Raw genomic sequence first — 21,895 nt, forward strand, 5'->3', positions numbered from 1 at the left:
AGGAGGGATGTGAGAGTGGAAGATGATGGGAAAATAATGGTTTGCAATGTGGACTTGGAGAAAGACAAAAAGGAAGATGAGAAAGTCAGACTTCTGAATTTTATCTAGATTTTGTGTTTTCTAGACAATAAAAATGTGTAGGGGATAGATTTATGTATAATTTTTCTATCTCCTCAAAAGTCTATGAGCTTGAAGATTATCATTTATTTCCAGGGCTTAGCCCAGTATTTGGTACATAGTAGACACTCAAACAACATTTGATGAATGGAAAATATAGCACACATCTGTTCAAATTATGAATAACTGCTATTTTGAATTTATTTCTACTTATATTTATAATCACTGACAACCAGAGTCTTAAACTGCCTACCATTAGACAAATTCAGTGCATAAGCAAACTTATTTAGCCAATATCTCGTTTTAATTTTCACTTGTACATAAATGCTGCTGTAGAACAACCCCCAAACAAGTTGAAAGTATTGCTGCAGAATTCCCAAATCTGAGTCTGCTTGACTAATGCACAGAAAGCCAATCACTGACACTGGTGTGGTGGAAGAAACTAGACATTTACTACAAGGCATAGAGCAATGAGCAGATAGCTATTGCTTACTTCCCAGGCTCCCCAAGGAACTTGGGTTGAAGGTTCTCATAGATTAAAATTGAGGCTGAGAGGTGGGTGTTCAGTTTGTGTCCACGATCCTCATTGATTACTGGTGTTTGTGATGATCCTTTGATTGGTCATCAATGCCATGCTCTTTAGGGAATTTTTATGATGGCCAAGTGGGCTTCAATTGGTCTGGAGGTTACATGGAAGTGGTAGTTTGCCTTCTGCCCCAGACCTGGAATTTCCCTGCCTGGATCTGGAATTCCCTTACAGGAACCCCTTCAGACAATACTAGTCAACATGGTTTTACCTATTGGAGAAGCAAATGAGTTTTCAGTGACTAGAACCTTTTCAGACCAGCTGCATCTTTCGGTAAATTCAGTGAACTCATTTTGATAAAGGACAGGCAAGGACACCTTAGGCTAAGGGAGACAGATGACAGATTGGGTTCTGCCTTTACATTATAGTGGCTGGGTCTCAATGTCTTAAAAAGAAGTATGCACTGTCCAGTTCAACTTAATTATTACTACTCTCTACAGTCTAATGCCCCGTCTATGTCACTTCCTTCAGTTACTTGCTCTGTCTGAAGACATTTGAGTTTGTGGTCATGTGAGGTACATTTTTGTCCCAATTTTAGCTCCTTGTTCCAGAATTGTTCTCATTTGTCTACCTTCTTTTCTCTCCCCTCATCAACTATCTCCTCTCATTTATTTCACACACATTCTTTGAGTACTTACTATGCACCAGATTCTGTACTGGGAGAGCTCACAGTATAGATGGGGAGATGGACAAGTAAATCACTTATTATAATATAGCATAATTAGAATTATGCAAAGTGTATTTTAGGAATATGCAAGTATGCATCCACCTAATTTTTAAAATATTTATTTTATTTATTTGAAAGGTAGAATGACAGAGAGAAGAGACATGGAGAGAGAAAGAGATCTGTCACCCGCTGGTTCACTCTCAAAAGCTGCTACAACTGGGACTGGGACAGTATAAAGCTGGGAGCCTGGAACTCCACCTGAGTCTCCCACATAGGTGGCAGAAACTCAGGTACTTGGGCCATTTTCTGCTGCTCTCTCAGGAACAGAAGCAGGAAGCTGGATCAGAAGCAGAGTAGCCAGGACTCAAGCCAGTGCTCGTATATGAAATGCCAGTGTTGCAGGTGGCAGCTTTATCCACTGTACCACAATACCAGGTCTTCATTTCCCTTAAATATTTTATTTTTCTCTCTAACCATCTCATGTTTCTTCTTCTTCTGTCTTCCTTATTTCTTTCTTTGCAACTAAGAGCTTTTGAACTCAAGACTGAGATAAGAAGCTGGACAAAATTTCTGTTCATCTAGAATAGAGGAAAATTGATCAACTAGACATCCATTCATCCTTGCAAATTAATGTCATGAAGAGCACTTAAAATGTGGGATAATAACATAGGCTTGATTTATTATTCTGTCAATGAACAATTTACACAAATTATTCAAACTCTGTGATCCATAGTTTCTAATTTTTAATAATCAAGACAATGGTACCTTTTTTACGTTTGAACTGATAAAAGATTCAACAAATATGTTTAGCATGTTGCACAGGGTTTAACACTTGGTAATCACTACTAGTAGCTGTTGTTATTCACTCATTCAATTTTCTGACTATCTACTATATGTCAGGCAAGACTCTAGGTTCTGGGGAAATAAGGCTCAGTTCCTGACTTTCTGGATTAGAAGTCTAGTAATGTGGTGCTGGCGTTGTGACACAAGAGTAGGTTAAGCTCCTGCTTGAACCACCTGCATCCGATGTCAGAGTACCTTGGTCCAGTCCCAAGTGCATTTTAGTTCTGAGCCAGCTTACTGTTAATGCATATGGAAGGCAGCAGATGATGGCTCAAGTTTTTGGGTTCCTGCCATCAAAATGGAGACATTAATGGAGTTCCTGATTCCTGGCTTTGGCCTTCCCAGCATAGGCTGTTGTGAGCATTTGGGGAGTGAACCAGTGAATAGAAAACCACTGTCTCTCTCTCTGTCTCTGTTACTCTGCCTTTCAGATAAATCAATAAATATTGAAAAAAAGAAGTCTAGTAGCTAATATTTAACCTGAGACATAACTGAATCATAAACTGGAAATAACAATGTAACTAAATAAACATACACTATATTTATTTATTATTATGCATATCCAAAATTATTTATTGGTTTTATAATGCTTTTAATTAACTGATTCAAATAAAATCTTTAAATTTGTTAATCGGAATATATAAAATAAATAACCTTGGGAAACCCTCACCTTTTAGGCTTTGATTATCTTCATGGGTCCCAGATACTTGTATTAGATAGTTTATAATTCAACACCTCATTTCTAGACTCTGGAATCTTAGAGGTACCTTATTGTGGGATACACACACATCTACACACTCACATGCATATTATACCTATATATGGAAAACACCAACATTCAAAGAAAAAATGTACAGGGACAATCAAAGACAAATAAAACTGAGCTGGATTGTGTACATGCGCTTGCTGTAGGGAATCAATGAGGCGTAATGGTTAAGAATGCAGACTTTAGAGCACAATGTCCAAGTTTGAAGCGCATTCTGGCATTTATTAATTATAAAGTCTGACAATTTACAGAAACTTCTCTTACCTAAGTTTCCTTATCTGCAAAATGAGGTTGGAAATAATAATATCTATATCTTAGAGTTATTATGAAGGCTAAATGGGTCAATAGATGTAAAGTACTTAGGATAATGGTACATAGTAAATACTATATAAGTGCTAGCTGTTATTTTCTGCTGTACTAGAAAGTAAGTGGTGACTTGAGGCCACCCTACTCTGATAAATGTCTGATATGAAAAAGTGAGGAAAATAAGAATCTTTGTTGTGGTTAACTGGAGGTTAGGTAGACTTGTGGGACAGGGCAGAAAGATATAAACATTCCTCTTTTAAAATGGTCACAATTCTAGGAGATATGATCCAGTAAGAGTGAGACATCCAATGAAGGAATAGATCTTTCAACAGAGGTTACACAAGAAAAGAAAGCTTTAGGTGATAGTCAGGACTTGTGCTGTAGGGCTAGCTCAGCCAAGAGTAACTGTGTAGCAAGCCTGAGAGTAAGCATCCAAAAAGAATCTTACCCTCAGCAGAGCCTAACATTCAGTATGAAGTTTTTAATATTTTCTCAGTCAGCATATTATGTATAATTCTGATAGATGAAGTGTCCAGACTTGAAAAGACGCTAGAAGTCCACCATGTGCTAAAATTAGGTCATTATGATAGCCATCGATTCGTTTCTATTTTCTTTCCAACTTCAGCAGCTGTCTTCTACAGGACTGCTAGAAACAGGAAAGGGTGAATCATATAATCTAAAAGTAGCTTAAAATGCTACCTTTCAAATGCAACTATGTATTAATCCCTAGGCTTTAAATTGTGTTAGATATGCAGTACTTAGGTTTTTCTGTAATTGAAAGAAGCTAGCAAATATTAATCTCAAATTGATATTATTTTAAATACAGGTGGTGTAAAATGACTAATACTGTTCTCATTAGCGTTACACTATGGAAATCACTGTTCCAATAAACATAAAATATCTCTTCATTCTTCTGTGGTAGAACACACTGCAATTATGACAGAAGTGTTTGTTACTTTTGCTAGGATTTGTAGTAATATTGGAATGTATTAACAAATTTACTGTTTAAAGATTATTTATTTGAGAGGCAGAAATACGCAGAGAGAGAAGGAGGGAGGGAAGGAGGGAGGGAGGGAGGGAGGAAAGGAGAGAGAGAGAGAGAGAGAGAGAGAGAGAGAGAGAATCTTCCATCCACTAGTTCACTCCCCAAATGGTCGCAAACAGGCAGAGCTGGGCCAAGCAGAAGCCCGGAGCTTCACCCAGGTCTCCCATGTGAGTGCAGGGGCCCACACACTTGAGCCATCCTCCACGGCTTTCCCAGGTGCATTAACAAGAGCTGGATTGGAAGTGGAGCAGCCAGAACTCCGTTCCCACACCCTTACGGGATGCCGGCACTGCACTGCAGACAGAGGCCTAACCTTCTATGTCGTAGTGCTGGTCCCTAATAAATTTTCTTTTAAAACAAACAAAACGATTAATAAATTGTAATGAATGTCACTGTAACTGCAGCTTACATCTAGTAGTCTATTAGATTTGTCTCAAAATAGGGTTTTCTTGAGGGAGCATTCTAAATACAGTTAATTTGGATGAGGATAACAGATGAAAGGTGAATTTTATTTACTCATAATGAGACAACATCTGACCTAATGATAAGACAAAAGAAATATTTTTGTATAACATATAACTGCATTATAAAGTTTTAGGTGCTTCAAGATGCTATCTAGGAAAATAACAATATGTGTAAATATAAAATAGATGTGTAAATAAAGCACATGCAGCTACCTTGGTAACCTGACCAATAAAAATCAAATAGGTTAGCTGTCTTCAGCCAGAAAGGCTAGAAGGAAGTCATTTGGTTCATGGCTATGCATTTAAAAACGTTCAGAAGTTCTTTACCTTTCTCCAAAGGAAAAAAAAAAAAAACATAAGTTGTCACTCTGAAGACTAGAGTACTTAACCTGAGTTTCTTACAATTATCTAATAATTTCAGTCACCATCTTAATGAGTGATTTATGCTTGCATTATGTTCCACTTTCCATGTAGTTATCGTCTTGTGAATAAATTAATATATCATGTCATTTTGAATTCTCATTGCAAATTTTGCCCTGAGAATGAAATTGTTTTTGCCTACTTTTTTTCTTGTTACAATGTTAATTACCAGAATAAGATGCAATAGTTTTAATGCCCAGTGCAGTCTGAGAAAGACTATAAACATTTAATAGACTCATAAACATAGGCTTTAACCTTTTCAATATTCTGCATTTTGATTGGCTGCCCATAGTGCTTTATCTCCACAGGTTACTGAGACTGTAAACAGGAAGAATAAGAATGGATAGGGAATCACACTGCACAAACTCTGAAAAGGTCAAAGTTATGCAGCTGCTTATTCTTTGACTTAGAATATGTAAGGTTTCACAATTTCAGCGAAACTTCTTATGTTTAAGTTTGAAATGGTGAGAAAGAAGCTAATATGAATCTTTTTTCTTAAGTGATGGTGAACGTAAAGGAGATATTTAAGTTTCTTTTCTAGAGATTGCTACATTATTATAGTGGAGTTGTTTTTAAATTCAATGGGAAAAAGATATAACAGTGGTTAAAATTGGTTATCTAGGAGAATAGCAATGTTTCTTGCCTACATCTTAGATTGCTTGTACACTAGCAATTTTTCAACTTTGGTTTGACAACATACTATTGTGTATTAATGTGTTGTGAGGTGTGTCAAAAAGTATGTGTTACTATGGTGGTTCCCTTACCAAAGTGTGTGACATATTTGCCATGTTGAAAAACAAATCAGAACAAATTCTGGGTTGTCTTGATGATATCACTCCCATACTATTGCATTATACTTAATATCCAGGGAATTGCACATAATGCTGGGAAAAATCATTGAGTGTGTTGCTTATATACATGTCATATGCATTGCTGTGGGGAGAAAAAATGTTTTAAGTAGTCAATTCTGAAAAGGAAACTTGTTCTCCATTCTGTTTAAATAAATTACAACCATATTGCAATGTCCCTTATCATATAGAATATAGGAAAGGAAGAAAAATGAGCAATGCAATGAGAGCCAAGATTAAGTGAACATTTACTATAGGTCAAGCACCAACACACACATTTTGTATGGATTATATTTTTAATTTTCACAGCAACCCTATTATGTACAATTATCATTACCATTTTACAGGTGGCAAAGTGAGACACAGAAATGAAAAGATTTTGGTCAATATTCCATTGCTAGTTAAACTGAAGACCTGGAATTCAAACCCAAGGCAAAACCTAGAATACAAAAAATAAAACCCCCAAAGCTGTGCTGAAATCAAAATTATGTTATGTAACAGGTACACAGCAAATGTTTGTTGAATCAACAGACCGTCCTGAAATCATTAAAGCTATACTTTCCCCCAGGGAATTCATACCTAGCTTTTGAGGCGTTATTCCTTGGGTACCTATTTAATTGGGTTGCCATTCCCTGAATTAGAATTGAGTCTGATATTGTAAGCAGTCTTCTCAGCCAGAAGCAGGATACGGGCCCAACAGAATGCATTCCAGGTGGAGAGCCAGGGTTTCTAGCGTCTTAGTGTGGGGCTAGGGGCAGTCTAATTGCCAGAGACAGAAGCTTATTGCAAGTTCAAGAACACAGAACAGGCTACTTGTACTTAAACACTGCCTGCCTCAATATCCACCCCCCAACAAAAAGAAAATTAAAAAGTCAGAAAAATGAAAGGTTGATATTTAGAGCCACTAAAATTCAGTGATAGAAAAGTAATTTGAGTCAACTTTTTAAATTGTTAAAATTGTGTCGTGATCTTTTGCATTGAAATTTTTTGGAGATAATTGTAGAAACAAAATTGTGATGAAAATAACAGAAACACTTGTGTATCCTTTACTCAGCTTCCCCAACGTAACAACTTACAAAACTATGGCACGATATCTCAACTATGATATTGATGTAAATACTCCTGGACTGATGTTTGACAAATCCGAGATGTATTTGTTAGTCAACTAGAATTCCACTGGAGCTCTGTTCACTATTACATTGATGTGACTCTATATTCCTGCTTCTTGAAGAGCATGACTGAAAATAGTGGCAGTCTGTCCTGGAAGATTTAGCTAGGAAGACAGCATGGTCAGGAGATTTTTTTTCTACTTTGTTTCTATCCCTTTCCTCTAAGATAAGCATGCTTCTGCATCTCATTTCTCTATATTAACTTAAGGGTATAAATGCAGGTCCATTGAAAATGATTTTTATTCCTCTGATTATTTCCTTTATCAGTGTTAGGGAACATCTTTCACACTGAGCACATTTTCCAAAAAATAATTGGAAATTTTGAAATAGTGCTGCAAGCCTTGCTTTGTTGAATACATATTGAAAAGGAAAAAAAAATGTGGAAAAAAAGAAGACAGAATGCATTCCAGGCTTAATGAGTTTTTGTTAGAGATTCAGGTTTCTTCAAGCTCTGAAAATCATCCTAACAACTCAACTAAATAGTCACATTTTAAACATCAATGCCATTTCCGCACAGGTTGTGAACTGATAGAAATGAATTCGTACATTGCTAGTCAACAGAAAGGCATTACTGAAAATCTCAGTGAGTCCTATTTTTAAGCTGGGAACAATTTGGTTACCAAAAGCTCCTACTGGGCTTGTGAAGGTTTTTTTTTTTTCTTCCTTGTTTAAATCGTAATACTCTTATATTTTCCAACACAAATTTCTGGACTGGACATGTATTTTCATGCTTGTCTTAGCCACTTCATAAATCTTACATGATGAAATCCAAAGTGGGAAAAGAACCATCACACAAAATTTCCTTGTTTTGGAGTCTGATTTCCAGCATCTGCTGGTTAAGCTTTCCCTCCGCCTTAATTCAAGCATAAGCAGTTACTTACTTGTTGAAGATCTTTGAGACAGACTAATTCTCTAATGAAGAACAGGGGGAAGAGTTCACATTTCTCAGGTTACCTGCCACTTATCTCCGGTTTGTTATGTGGGGAAGGGAGGGATTGAACTGATTTTTAGAAGCTTGCAATGTGTTTGTTATTTTTTTTTAAATATTTATTTATTTGTTTGAAAGGCTGAGTTACAGAGAGAGAAAGATATTCTATCCGCTGGTTCACTCCCCAAATGGCTGCAATAGCTAGGGATGGGCCAGGCTGAAGTCAGGAGCTAAAGACTTCTTCTGGGTCTCCCACGTGGGTGCAGGGGCTTGGGACATCTTCTGTTGCTCTCCCAGGCACATCAGCAGCGATTTGGGTCGGAAGTGGAGCAGCTGGAATGCAAACCTGCACCCATATTGGATGCCAGCATCACAGACTGCAGCTTAACCTGCGTTTATTCTTGCACAATTTATTCTTAAATTTTCTTCACAAGAAGTATTCAAAGCTGACCAAACGAGAATTGTTATAGGAATTTATAAGTAAAGACTTCAGTGTCTAGAGTTATAAATCAACTAACAATTGCATCTACTTCTACAAGGATGAGTAATATTAAAACCGCACAGAGTAATTCTGCACTTGGGGGGCAGGCACTATGGCACAGTGGTTAAGACATCATAGGGGGCCCAGTGTTGTGGTGCAGTAGGTTAAGACACCACTTGCAACAGCTGACATCCCATATTGGAGTGCCAGTTCAAGTTCCAGCTATTCTGCTTCCAATTCAACTCTATGGTAATGCGCCAGAGAAATCAGCAGAACATGGCTCAAGTACTTGCGTCCTTTCACCCACGTGGGAAACTGTGATTGATTCTCGGGCTCCTGGCCTTACCTTGATCTTGCTCCAGCCGTGGTGGACATCTGGGGAGTGAACTAGCGGATGAAAGATCTCTTTCTGTGTGTGTCTCTCTGCTTTCTGCCTTTAAATAAAATTCAAATAAATAAATAAACAAATAGATTTCAAAGAAACAATAAAATATATGTAGTGGCTCCCACATTGATAATAGAACATATCTTTAGTACTCATTTAATTGTTAATTGTGTACATTTGTAGTTCATTCCTATCTTATCCTAGGGAGTGTTAACTCTTCAAAACAAAGTCCTTTCCTTACTCCACACTCTTCTCACCCCACTTTAGCAAAGTCTTGAACATAGTAGGCAGTCAATAAATGTATGTTAACTTGAATGCTGTGTCTGTTTTTATTCTGTGGCTATTTTTATTCTGCAAACACACACACACACACACACACATATATATATATATAATCTGAACATAATTATTCAGCAAAGAAAGTGCTGGATTTTGAAATCCACATAGAGAATAGCTTTAAGCTATTATTTATGGCACCCCATTCTTGTTACTTCTTAATTTCACACTAAAGTTTGAGCAGGTACTGCACAATTCTGATAGCCAGAGAAGGGAAACAGGGTAAGGGCAAGTGCAGAGTTTAGAGCAACAAATATTCTCTAGTTAAATACTCAATTTTATTGCAGATAGGTCGATATTTTATATTTTTTTCAAAAAAATTCAAAAAACATGATTGTATACTGTCAGGAGATAATGATACTATAAGATGCACTCTTTTCACCACTGGGGCCTGAGCTCTGGTATAGCGCGTAAAGCCGTCACCTGCAGTGCCGCCATCCCATATGGGCGCTGGTTCAAGTCCTGGCTGCTCCACTTCCGACCCAGCTCCCTGCAAATGTGCCTGGGAAAGCAGTGAAAGATGGCCCAAGTTCTTGGGTCCCTGCACCTGTGTGTGAGACCCAGAAGAAACTCCAGGCTCCTGGCTTCAGATCTGCCCAGTTTCGCCCATTGCAGCCATCTGGGGAGTGAACCAGTGGATGGAAGACTTCTCTCTCTGCCTTTCAAATAAATAAATAAATAAATATTTTTAAAAAGAGGAGCCACCATTGATATTACATATTTCATTGTCAAAGGGGTTAAGAGCAAGCCAGAAAGTAGTCTCTATTAAGCTCTTAAAGGTCTCTGCCCTGAAAGTTCCCTTTTACCTTAATTCATCAAATATGTCAACACTGCCACCACCCCCAGCCGAACAGCTTGGTCATTTTCACAAAATTCATATTAATATGTGGGTGGTGTTATTGCTGGATGGGGGTTGTTGCTGGCATGATGACTATTAGTAAGACAGTTTCAATTATTAATTTTGAAGTAATTAGTCTAGAGAGTTTGTACTAATTGAAATATAGTTTTTTCTCCAAAAGGTTCAAAGACAAGTTTGACTAACAATTATATAAATTCATCTTGCTTGCATTTCTCTTACGTGAGTTTTAAATGCAAAGCTTGATTACTTTGAGATTTGAGTCCAGGTAGTTTGTTTTTAAAAAAGAAACTATTTTCATCTACTTGAGAGGTGGGGGGGGGGGAGAGAGAGAGAGAGAGATCTTCCCTCCACTGGCTCACTCCCCAAATGCTCCCCTCCCAACAGCCAGAGCTGGGCAGACTGATGCCTGGAGCACAGAACTTCACCCTGAGCTCTCATTTTGGTGGCAGGAGTAGAAGCACTTATGCCATTATCTGCAGCCTCCCAGGACACATTAAAAGGAAGCTGGATCAGAGGCAAGGGTGCTGGGAATTTGATTTTGATGTGAGATGTGTGTGTTCCTTGGGGTGACTTAACCTGCTGCACTACAATGCCCACTGCCCCCTACCATGGACTTTCATACTCTTACATTGAAGTGAATAACACCCATGGTATGTACTGCCATTAGTACAGGGAGTCTATTGAAATTAATGAGATTTGTTTTTGTTTTTTGCCTAGACTGAGTTTTAGCATTTTTGGAGATCTAAAATGGTCATTTTATTTATTTATTTATTTATTTATTTGACAGGCAGAGTTAGACTGTGAGAGAGAGAGACAGAGAGAAAAGTCTTCCTTTTTCCCTTGGTTCACCCCCCAAATGGCCGCCATGGCTGGCACGCTGCGGCCGGCGCATTGCACCAATCCGAAGCCAGGAGCCAGGCGCTTCCTCCTGGTCTCCCATGCGGGTGCAGGGCCCAAGCACTTGGGCCATCCTCCACTGCCTTCCCGGGCCATAGCAGAGAGCTGGCTGGAAGAGGAGCAACTGGGACAGAATCCGGCGCCCCGACTGGGACTAGAACCCCGGGTGCTGGTGCCGCAAGCAGAGGATTAGACAAGTGAGCCACGGCGCTGGCCCTAAAATGGTCATATTTTGTGATTTACATATAGGCACCTTTCCAAAGTGCCTTGGTAGCAAAAATTAGAAAGATTATTACTGCCTTTATTTAATTTTTTTCTCTTTGTGAGTCCTCAAAATTATGCATAAATATAGTTGCACAAAGTGAAAATCAGATGTACAAAGAAAGCTCTAAAAAATAAAATAATTTCAAGTTAACAACTAAAAAAATTCACTTGTTCAAATGTATCTTTAATCCACTGAAAACAAAGCTAGTTCATTTTCCAATTCGACAGAAGATATCAAACTAGGACATGCAGAAACACAGTGCTAAGAGATAAAATACATTATAGGTCTTGATCTTATCAGTTGAACTCCCACTGTAAATGACAGAATTCTGCAATGCCTTCCACACCAACTTTCGTAGCTCTGCCCTAAGGAGGGTGCTGGAACATCCATAGAGCCAAAACTTCCCAGTAGTCCCTGGACAACAATGAAAAATTACTTTAGTTTCCCTTTAAGTGTAAAATCTGGAGGACTGCAGGTTCTCTCTCACAAGAAATAAAACAGAAAATGAAGGTGGTTAACAACAGTAATTTTATTTAGAATTTCAACCACTCTCACTGCAAAGGCTCCAAATTCAGAATTTCAGGTTAAATATACTCAGCTCCTTTTCCGTTGCTAAAAGGAAATCATTGAAAATTGCTGTTCACTGGGGAGCAAGTCGAGTCCCATTCCTTAACAGTGGCTACTGTACATGGTTGTAAACAAAGAACCTGATTATTCAAATATATCTAACAAATATGATTTCCCTAGGCCACTACAGATTCAATAGAGACCTCTGTCTTTGATTCTGACTTCTGTCAAATATCATATATATTTTAATAGGAAAAAAGCTGATATTAATTAAATATGAATACTAACACCACCTGTACAGGTAAACCACAAATAATAGAACATTAAGTATTATTTCTTTGTGCAATGAGTTCACCCAGATAGCTTTTTCTGAATCTTGGAATCATGTGTCATTGAAGCTCTACAAACTACTTCTCTGCTCCATATTCTTCTGTTTATTGTGATTTAAAAATATGATATCAAGCAATAATCTTTGCAGGTTATATGGGTATGCATGTGAATGTCTGTGCTAAGATTTAAAGAATTATGATAGGAAAAATGTGTTATCAGATAGAAATAAGGTGGAAGAAATCTCTTTATAATATTGGGATACTAACACTCAATTTATAAGCATACATTTTTAGTAATCTTTTCTACTCCCATGAAAGGGAGACAAAGTGGGGACTAGTCTCCATTCTGGCCAAATCTGGAAGATAATTAGTCACATTATAATGGAATTCTACAATATGTGAAAATTAACTGTGGAAGATGCAAAGCAATCAGTATTAAAAATGTTTATATGACCCTTTTTCCTCCTAGGAACTGATGCTAATATAACAAACATTGTTTACAAGATGACAATGCAAGCAATCAATTCACTGTGTATTCACTGGAGTTGAAGAAAAGGTCACTCAAACTAGGATTTTTGATATTATAAAGATAAAACAAGAGTTTGATAAAGTGATTGTTTTCCCTTTTTTCAATTGGCTGCATAAAAATAGTGTGGACACAGCTTGAGTAACTGGAAAGATGAAAAAACACACCTGATGAACTGGTCAATGAGTTGACCTCTTTGTTTTCTATCTTTGAACTCAATCTGCTTTCTGCTAAAATCATCTTGCCTATGTGCAAGTGAGAGGGAAAGCAAAAAAATAGATGGGGAGCACGTTTTTACTTTTGGATATGTGTCTACATACACATGCGTATACTAAGAACTATAGAGTTTCACTCCAAAGCACGCTACTCCATGATCCCCTCCCACAGAGGGTAAAGATATATTAAAATCCTTTTGGTAGTTGAATAAACCAGCCCCCTTTGAAGAATCCAAGATGAACCAGTCTTATATCAGTATTCCTTGGTAAAAAATAATGTTGCGAAGAGACAATTCAGTGTTCTGGCTAGCAAGTTAAATAATATGTGAAGAGGTGTATGTTCTATACTCTTGTTTATGGAAGCAAGCATAGTGACATAATATTTTTTTACTGGGATACACAAAGGTTTAATTTTACGGATTCTATTTACAAGGGCAGCAACCTACGTCCTTTTGTAGAATTTCCTTCCTTACTTCTTTGAGGTTGCAGAAATTAACTGGATTTTACTTTTCAGACTGTACTCATACTCTTTTAAATAATCCCCTAATTTCGGAGAATGTTCCACCAGCAGTGCTCTTAAGCAAAGGTACTTTTTTTAAATCTTATTTAAAAAAAAAAAACCTTAATTGAGTTCAAATATATTTTATATTCGCTTTTCTTAATGCTTCAAAAATTAACATCTGTAAATGAGTAAGTTTGAAGATTGTTATTTTGAAACTACTATGGGGGCATCTGTAGAGAATGTTCTATTCTTATTTTACTGAATTGATGAATGTGAGTGACATCAATTCAAATGGTATTATTTTGCGTTCTTACTTTTTCTTCCTTCCAAGACTTGTTTTAAAAGGGTCACATCTTTGGATTTGTAAGTGCCAAGTCATGGAAATAATTTCTACAATGCTATGGTTCCATATGTGCCTTTAAAGAGATCTGACAGATGGAAAAACACATTCTTCATTTGGGAAACTACTTTTTAGCCCTAACGTTTTTCTTCTCCATTCTATTTCTGATTCTCCCTATTCCTAAGAAAAGGTATTTTGAATAAAATGTTTCTTAAATATTTCTTCTTATGTTTCTTCTTATAGCCTACTGGCAATTAAAGGAACAACAGCAGCCTGGCTTGGGAGCAAGGAGAAATGCTAAATACTTCCAAGGGAACAGTGTTTGATTTTATTAAAGACAAATACAGTTCATTCTCTAATTTAGGCAACAGTTTTCTCTACCTACCTTTTTCTTTTTAGTATAAGAAACCACTTTCCAAGGATAATACTTTTCTTCCTTTATTATTGAAAAGAGAAATGTTATTTAGTTGTTTATTTCTTTTTTGTTATGCATGCAGAGGGACAACAACCATGTAGACAACACACACACTGCATGCTTGGTTCTCAAATTTGAGTTTGTTCATATATCTGAATGTTCTATTGCTCTGATTTAACATTGGGGATGAAATTTCATTGCATTCACCCTAGTATGATTATTATTATTCATTTTGAACCCACTAATTTTTATATCACGACAGAGAGCCACTGTTGTGAGGACCTGTGACAAACTGGGCACAAAGTTGCGTCTCCTACTGAGATCTTGGTTGGCAGCAAGAATTGTAGCTATCTCAACAAGGAAAGCCCCAGGCAGAGCCATCAGCATCTCCTGAATTTAAGGAAAATATTATGTTTATTATACACATAGAAATTGATAAGATTTCCTAAAAGACAACTAGGCCTTGGTTACATTTTAGGATAAAAAATAAAGGGAGCAAAGGAAGCAAGTTTTATAAATATGGAAAATATATGTATCAATAATAAATATCAGCAAAATATACAGGTAAATAGTGATGAATGTCTATATCTTTATATTTACTTATCTACTAAAACATCTACACATGGTTCTATTAAATAGTTTAGGATACACTGCAACTTGGTTTCTGTATACAGTACTCTAGGAAGGAAAACTATGACTTTTTAATCAACTCAAAATTTGTATTGGATATTGAGTAAGAATGAGGTTGGTTGATATGAACAGCAAGAGAACCTACAGGTATATAGCTATGGATTTTGTGCTTGTAGGTATATCTCTATGAAATCAACACTGTCTAGAAAAAGAGAAAATGCCCTTGAGTATCCACATAACATGTGGCATATTTCATATACAGTACACACATGTATAGTGCACCATACATCTGTAAATCATTAAGCAATTTCAAAAATGCAAGACATTACATGTGATAACCATTACCTATTAGAATGATTAAATAGTTTTGCTCTGTCCAACAACAATAACAAAACACCTATCTCAGATTTTGAATTGAGGAGGGCTTTATTTATGGAAAATTGTAGGTAAATATTTTACTTATTTCTTAATATGCATCTATCAAAAAGTTGAATAATGAATGTATAATCAAACCTTTAAAACAGAAGTCCTTGAGACTTAATAAAATACTCCTCAGCCATCAGAATAGGTCCCTTATTTTAAGGATGGTCTTGTAAAAGAAAATAACATGTGAATGAGAGGAAGAGTGTAATAAAAATTCTTCCTCCCCAACGTCTCAGTGTAATATTTTTTTCATCGCCCAAACTCAAGTAGGAATGGACAAAATTCAGCCTTACTGGGAAAAACAGTTCACCGGGATCCTGGGCCTAGAGAGAGACTTAAGAAGAAGGGTACTTCTCTTTACACACAATCATCTCCCCATCCCACATCAGGGCAATGGGGCAATGGGGCAATGGGGGCTCCCATATCAGAGGGGATCCTGGGCAGGAATGGGGAGGAAGAAGGTGAGCGCAGCCAGGCAAGAAGAAATCCCAGGCAAACTCTCAGTCCAGTTTCAGAAAGAACACATTAGGAGAAGGGTCTATGTATTTGAGAGAGAGAGAGAGAGAAGGGGGGATTGGGTAGAGAGAGAGGGAGAGAGACAGAGAGAGAAGGTGGAGGAGTCTATCCTTTTGGAAAACATTAATAAGATTGCACCTTCTGAAATGAAATCTGCTCCCCCCCTTCACTGATTTCCCCAGCCATTTCACACTAATCTGGGTGTTTCTTGTGTGAGTGGGAGCCCAAGCAGGCCGCCTTGTATGTGTATTTGTGTGTGTGTATGTGTGTACTCCAGGGCTGAGCTGCAAGGCCAAAAGTCAAAGGAAAAGAATCAAGAATCAAAACAATGACTAATGATTTCCAACCTGAAGCAAAGCAGACGCGCTGCTCACCCGGAACGTGCCTCTGTTTAAACGCTCCACTTCACACAGCACACAATACAGCCAGAAGAAAACACACACACACACACACACACACAAACACATACATATCCATACATAGAGAGAGATACATGTACATATGTTTTTTGGAAAAATGTTTTATTTAAACCTTTTTAATCTTTTACAACAATAAAATATTGCGTCAATATAAACCCCTTGACTAAAACTGTTCACATCAAACATTACAGCGAATTGTTTTCTTTTTGACACCCAACTCATCTTTGAAAGAATTTCCTTTTAAACACAACGCAGAATTTATTGAAAATAAATAATTGTTGGCAACTGCAATAGGCAATTTGAATAAAATAGTTGAAAAAGCAACTCTTAATGAAAATAGCGTTTATTATACATCAGTTACTAAATGAATAAACTAAATGATCTTTTTTAAATTAATAACTTCAAAAACGTTTAATATACAAAACTGTACAATTATAAAGTCGGCAGAAATATTTGGGTTAACTCAGGTTTGAACCATAGCATTTAACTGCAAAGAAAAAAATTGGAACAAACAAAATACCCCAAACAGTTGTAAAACATGAAGTCAGTTCGGAAAAAAAAAAAAAATCCCAGAACTAAAGCCTAAGTACTAACAGAATGCAGAGGCTTGACAACAAAAAGTATAAGGGTCCGGGATTTGAATTAACACATGCTCTTGGACCTGCAGCTGGGGGAGACACAGTGTGATGGACCAGAGGCCTGGCAGCCCATACTAGCGCATCCTCGAAATGGGGCCCGGGGTTTTCTGGTCCTTAGGTAGTTTGAAGCTTTGTCTACCGCAGCTGCTCCTGGAAGTCAGGCAGGGTGACCAGCCCAGGCGTGTGGAGTCCCCAGCCAGGTCCCGCCGGCGGCGGCTGGGTGTTGGGTGGTTGACCGGCCCCACACATGGGTGCTCGCTGGGAATGAAGTGCACCTGTGACTTGGCATGTGGACATGAGGGCTAGCAATAAAGCCACAGCAACTGCATATTTTTGGGATCTCTACATAGCCTAGCGAGATTTTTTTGTAGTTTTGTTTTTTGTATATAGTAATACAATACGCACATCTATCTACACACACACGTTTGCACTCGCACGCACGCACCCACGCACAGAGACACATACACACAGAGAGATAAAAAAGCAGGAGCCCAGCCGCCCCCAGGCGCTCGCTAGCTCGCTCGCTCGCCGTGGGCTTCCACCAGCTGTGCTTGTCAGAGAAGCCGAGAAGGCTCCCAACACACAGACAGCGGCTGGACCAGAATCCCTGTGACCTTTGCCAATCGTTTCATTGTCGTTCTGCACTGAGCAGAGAGCGCCTTGTCCCCCCTTTCACCCCACCACCCCTCCCGGAGGATTTCTTCCTTCCAGGACGGGCGAAGAAGTGGAGGTGGACCAAACTGGGAGGCGCTGGCCCAGTATGTCGCCAGCGTCCCTGGGTCGTGGTCTCCAGCGAAAGCAATCGCTTGAGAAGGCAGTCTTTCGTCTAGGAGAGCCGAGGTGGGGTTGCGCGGGCTGTCGCCCTGGAGAGACTGCGGGCCTGTGGGGAACTTCGCTCGCAGGCATCCCGGACTGCAGTGGATTCGGAACCCCCCAGTCGCTCAGGCCACCTCTTTTTAGACCGGCACCACCGCCGAATCCTTCGCAGGCACCTGGATCTAAGCTGTGGAAGCCTGCAGGGGTTCCACAATTCTGGGAGGGAGGGCCAAAAGCTGCGATATCGCCTCTTCTACTTCGCGCTAGTTTGCAAACCCAATCGGGTTGCCTATTGTGCCCAAAACAGACACTCCAACCCCCGGAAAAAAATATATATATATATAACCAATATCATCATCGGCAACCCTCTCCATTGTATCCTCCCTTCTCCATACAGATTTGGGATGGGAGTAGGTGGGTGGGTAGGCATCTTCCCTCCTCCTCCTCCTCCCAGCCTCCCCTCCCTTTTCTAAGCAATTAAAAAACCATCAGCTCAATGAAGGAATAATAATAATAGCAATAATAATGTGGAGTGGTCGATTAGATACAAATTATCTCACAAATATTGTGTACAGCTTGTAGTAAAACACCGCAGACATTTAGAAACGCTATAGAAGTTTTAAAAAATGCAAAACTAGTCTATTGTAAAACAGATTTCACCTGAAATACAGCTGCTATAACCAAGGCGCTGGAAGGTTATTCAGAGGCACACATCTGTCTTCCCACCCCTCTCCCCCTCCCCTCCCCGCCCCCACATTATCCCACTCCTTGCTCTTCCTAGAGAGGAGTGACCCAAACAAATCTTACTCAGAGTAAACAATATGTACCGCTCAACAGAAAAGGTTGGAAGGGACTGTGCGCATGGCAGGGAATATGAGGTTCCCGCCTGGACTGCTTAATGTAAGTGTGTATACGCATAGAGTAGCCTGAATAGGAGCGTGAGTGTGTGTTTTCTTTCTCAACATAAGTTAGAACCCCCCCCGTTAGAAAGAAAGAACGAATCAACGAAAGAGGGGAGAGGGAAGGAGGGAGGGAGGGAGGGATGGAGGGAGGGAGAGAGAGAGAGAGAGAGAGAGAGAGAGAGAGAGAGAGAGAATGAATCAGAGAGAAAGAGAGCAATAATAAAGAATGTTACAGTGAAAGGAATAGAGGGAAAGAAAAAAGAAATCCGCGCTGCTCCCAGTGCGGCCGCCGCCTCCTCACTTCCTCCAGTCAGAGATCATGGCAGGACGTGTCTGTTTTCACGGTGTGCGAATAAACCTCATGCGGCTGCTGGTCCCCTGGTGGAGTCATTCTTTTCTCTTTTTGTCTTCGATTACAGAACCAGACACGCACCACTTCTTTCTCCAACTGGAGGCTGTCTGCCAGCGAGGAGATCTCCTGCGCGGCAGGCTTGGGACACTTGAGGAAATGCGTCTCCAGTACGCCCTTGACACTCACCTCGATAGAGGTTCGCTTCTTGCGCTTGCGGCCCTGCGCGGCGATCTTGTCAATGCTGGTCGGACTCCCTGTGGACGAATCCGCCTCCTCCAGCCACTTGTTCAGCAGAGGCTTCAGCTTGCACATATTCTTGAAGCTCAACTGCAAGGCCTCGAACCTGCAGATGGTGGTCTGCGAGAACACGTTGCCGTACAGTGTACCCAGCGCCAGCCCCACGTCGGCCTGCGTGAAACCCAACTTGATTCTTCTTTGTTTGAATTGTTTGGCGAACTGTTCCAACTCATCCGAGGTTGGCGTCTCCTCGTCCGAGTGGTCCTGGCAGTGGTGTGAGCCCAGTTCGCCGTGGTCCGGAGGCTCTCGGAGGACCGGGTGCAGGCTCTGTGCAGAGGCGGCGGGCGGCGGTGGGGTGAGCGCCCCGTGCTCCAACATGCCGCTCACCGTGAAACCCGGTTGCGAGTACACGTTGAGGGGTTGACCGCTTGACGTGATGGACGGGTTTGGAGCCGGGCTCGCCCCCCAGGCGTTCGGATGGTTAGTGTGCGGCGAGTGATGGGCTACGTGTGGAGAGCGGTGATGGATGATCGCACCCAGTTGCAGGTCTTCACGCCCAGGCTTCACGTCCTGCTGGTCCAGGGGGCTAGTGGCCAGTGTAGAGGACCACGGGCCCCCGTCGCTCAGACTGGTCACCCAGTGATGCCCGAGGGGATGCCCATTGCTGGGAACTCCCTGCAAGTAATCACTTTGGAGAAGTTTCTGAGGGTTGCGGAAAGGACTCCCCTGCTGCATGCCCGCAGAGTCCGCATGGACCAGGGAGCTGGAACTGAGAATGCTGTAGGGATTCGAGGCAGCTGTGGCCATGGTCGATGAGGATCCCCTACTAGTTATAATGTGGCAAAGGGAGCAGCTTCAGCCTTTGACATCTACGGTGCGGGGGAGCCAAGGCAGCTAGCGCGGGTTACCGGCACCCGCCGCGACCAATTGGAGCACGCCTCTGCCTGACCAGGCATGAGCACCGCCAATGGCTGCGCAGGAGGCTGAGCTCGCTTTCCAAATTAGGCTGCTTTAGCTCGGGAGTTTCAGCGAGACCCAAGCAGGAAGTGAATCAGTCTTTCGGCTCCATTGGCTGCCTGGTGCAGAGTGGCGGTGGTTCATTTGATTAACCCTTTCCCTCCCCCCCCCCCCGCCCCCAGGACTAGGAGGGTGTTTGTGGTGGAGGAAGAAGTAAGAGAGGGACGTGCTTGTGTGTGTGTTGGGGGTGGGTGGGGTGGACGGGGATAAGGCGACAAATGGGTTTTAGAACTCTTTTTGATTTAGATTTACCTAAATAAAGAAAAAAATACTAGTTTCAATGTCATTTTCATCTTAGTGCATAGGGGTTTTTCAGAATCGCTCAGCGCTCTGGGTTAGTTGTCTGCCAGGGACTGCAAAACAAAGCGTCGCTAAGAACTTTGAACAAAGTAGCATCTTCTGTAAGACTCTAAATCAACAAAGTTGAGGTCTATGATACTAAAGAACTATTACAATTTATTTTTATTTCATTTTATCAATGGTAAGAGACTCGATATCAAGATCTGAAAGCGTCTAGGAAAAGATTATCAAATTCACCTGGAAAAATTTATTTAAGCTATGAAGAACTAAAAAATTTCTGTGAAAATAATGTCTAACGTAATACTGGCAAAATTATTGTGTTGAAGTTTGCTCCCCAGTCCAGCTGGTCAACTGGAAGCCGTGCTTTATTACTGCTCCGTGTCAGCTCCCATCAGAGGTGCCAGAACTTCTGTCAAAGGCGCTGGTTGCTGAAGCCGGCAGCCCTTACGCTCACCCCCAGTCACTCAGCGGGCTCACTTCCATAGGTACACAGAAAAATATTCAGGACACTGTTCTTGATGCTGTCCCCTTGGAAAACTGCTTTTAACACTCTCCCTCCCCTCAACTGAATCATTTAATGTGCTCTAGAAATTCAGAGCGCGAAATGATGGGTTGTTTGACATCAAGTATCTTCACCTCTCCCCAGTCCACATCGAGTTTAAATTTGTCTTCAGCTTGGGAAGACAGGGCTGCTTTTACATTTTGTTTAGAAGAAAAGAGAGGAAATAGTTATACTCCAAGCTTTTGTAAGTTAGGGAAGGACAAGTCTGTGTGCTCCACAGCCCCGCGCAAAGGCGTTGCTTGGAAGCAGAGTAGGGGGAAATGCAAAGATTTTAGATTTGCTCTAGCTGGGAAAAGGAAACACCCGATACCCAACGCCGTCTTCTGAAGTTAAAAAAATGACCTTTCATTGCATAATTTTGGAGGTAACCTAGCTGCGTAATTATATTTGCACTTACAGAAGACGGCATCAGAGTTCCCTTATTGGTTTGAAATTCCATTAAATATATTGCAAGAGCTCCTAGGTTAAGCTTGATTTAAATTTGCATACATTTTCATATATTTAGCAGAAATAAAAGAAGGCTTGCAGCTACCAGAAAGTCATTAAGGCATTAGTTTCTCTAAGAAGACAGATCTGAAGAAAATGCAAGAAAATAAGAAAAAATAAAAACAAGGTGAGCTTATTCTCCCATTCCTTTATATAGCTAAACAGCATCTATTTCCTGTGAAATGAGTGATTTCTTATGAGAGCACAGAGCAAGAGGGGCTGGTACTGGTAAATGTAAACGTGTCTATTAGACAGGAAAACCTACTATCTGCTTGAGATCTATTTCTTTCGATCTTAAAAAAAAAAAAACACTTAGTAATT

The 21,895-nt window shown here is 40.1% G+C and overlaps 1 protein-coding gene across 1 annotated transcript; it reads right to left on the minus strand.

Moving 5' to 3' along the window:
- Positions 1–16,352: 16,352 nt before the first annotated feature.
- On the minus strand, positions 16,353–20,084 carry POU3F4 (POU class 3 homeobox 4). The gene has a single exon (XM_017350004.3). It carries the CDS (start codon positions 20,014–20,016, stop codon positions 18,931–18,933), a length of 1,086 nt encoding a protein of 361 aa, XP_017205493.1. The 5' UTR covers positions 20,017–20,084; the 3' UTR covers positions 16,353–18,930.
- Positions 20,085–21,895: the final 1,811 nt, after the last annotated feature.

Source organism: Oryctolagus cuniculus, chromosome X (genome assembly GCF_964237555.1).
Source record: "Oryctolagus cuniculus chromosome X, mOryCun1.1, whole genome shotgun sequence".
In the NCBI taxonomy this organism is placed as follows: domain Eukaryota; kingdom Metazoa; phylum Chordata; class Mammalia; order Lagomorpha; family Leporidae; genus Oryctolagus; species Oryctolagus cuniculus.

Coding starts and splice junctions, on each gene's coding strand:
- POU3F4 (XM_017350004.3), bottom strand. CDS start 20,016: ATGGCCACAGCTGCCTCGAATCCCTACAGCATTCTCAGTTCCAGCTCC.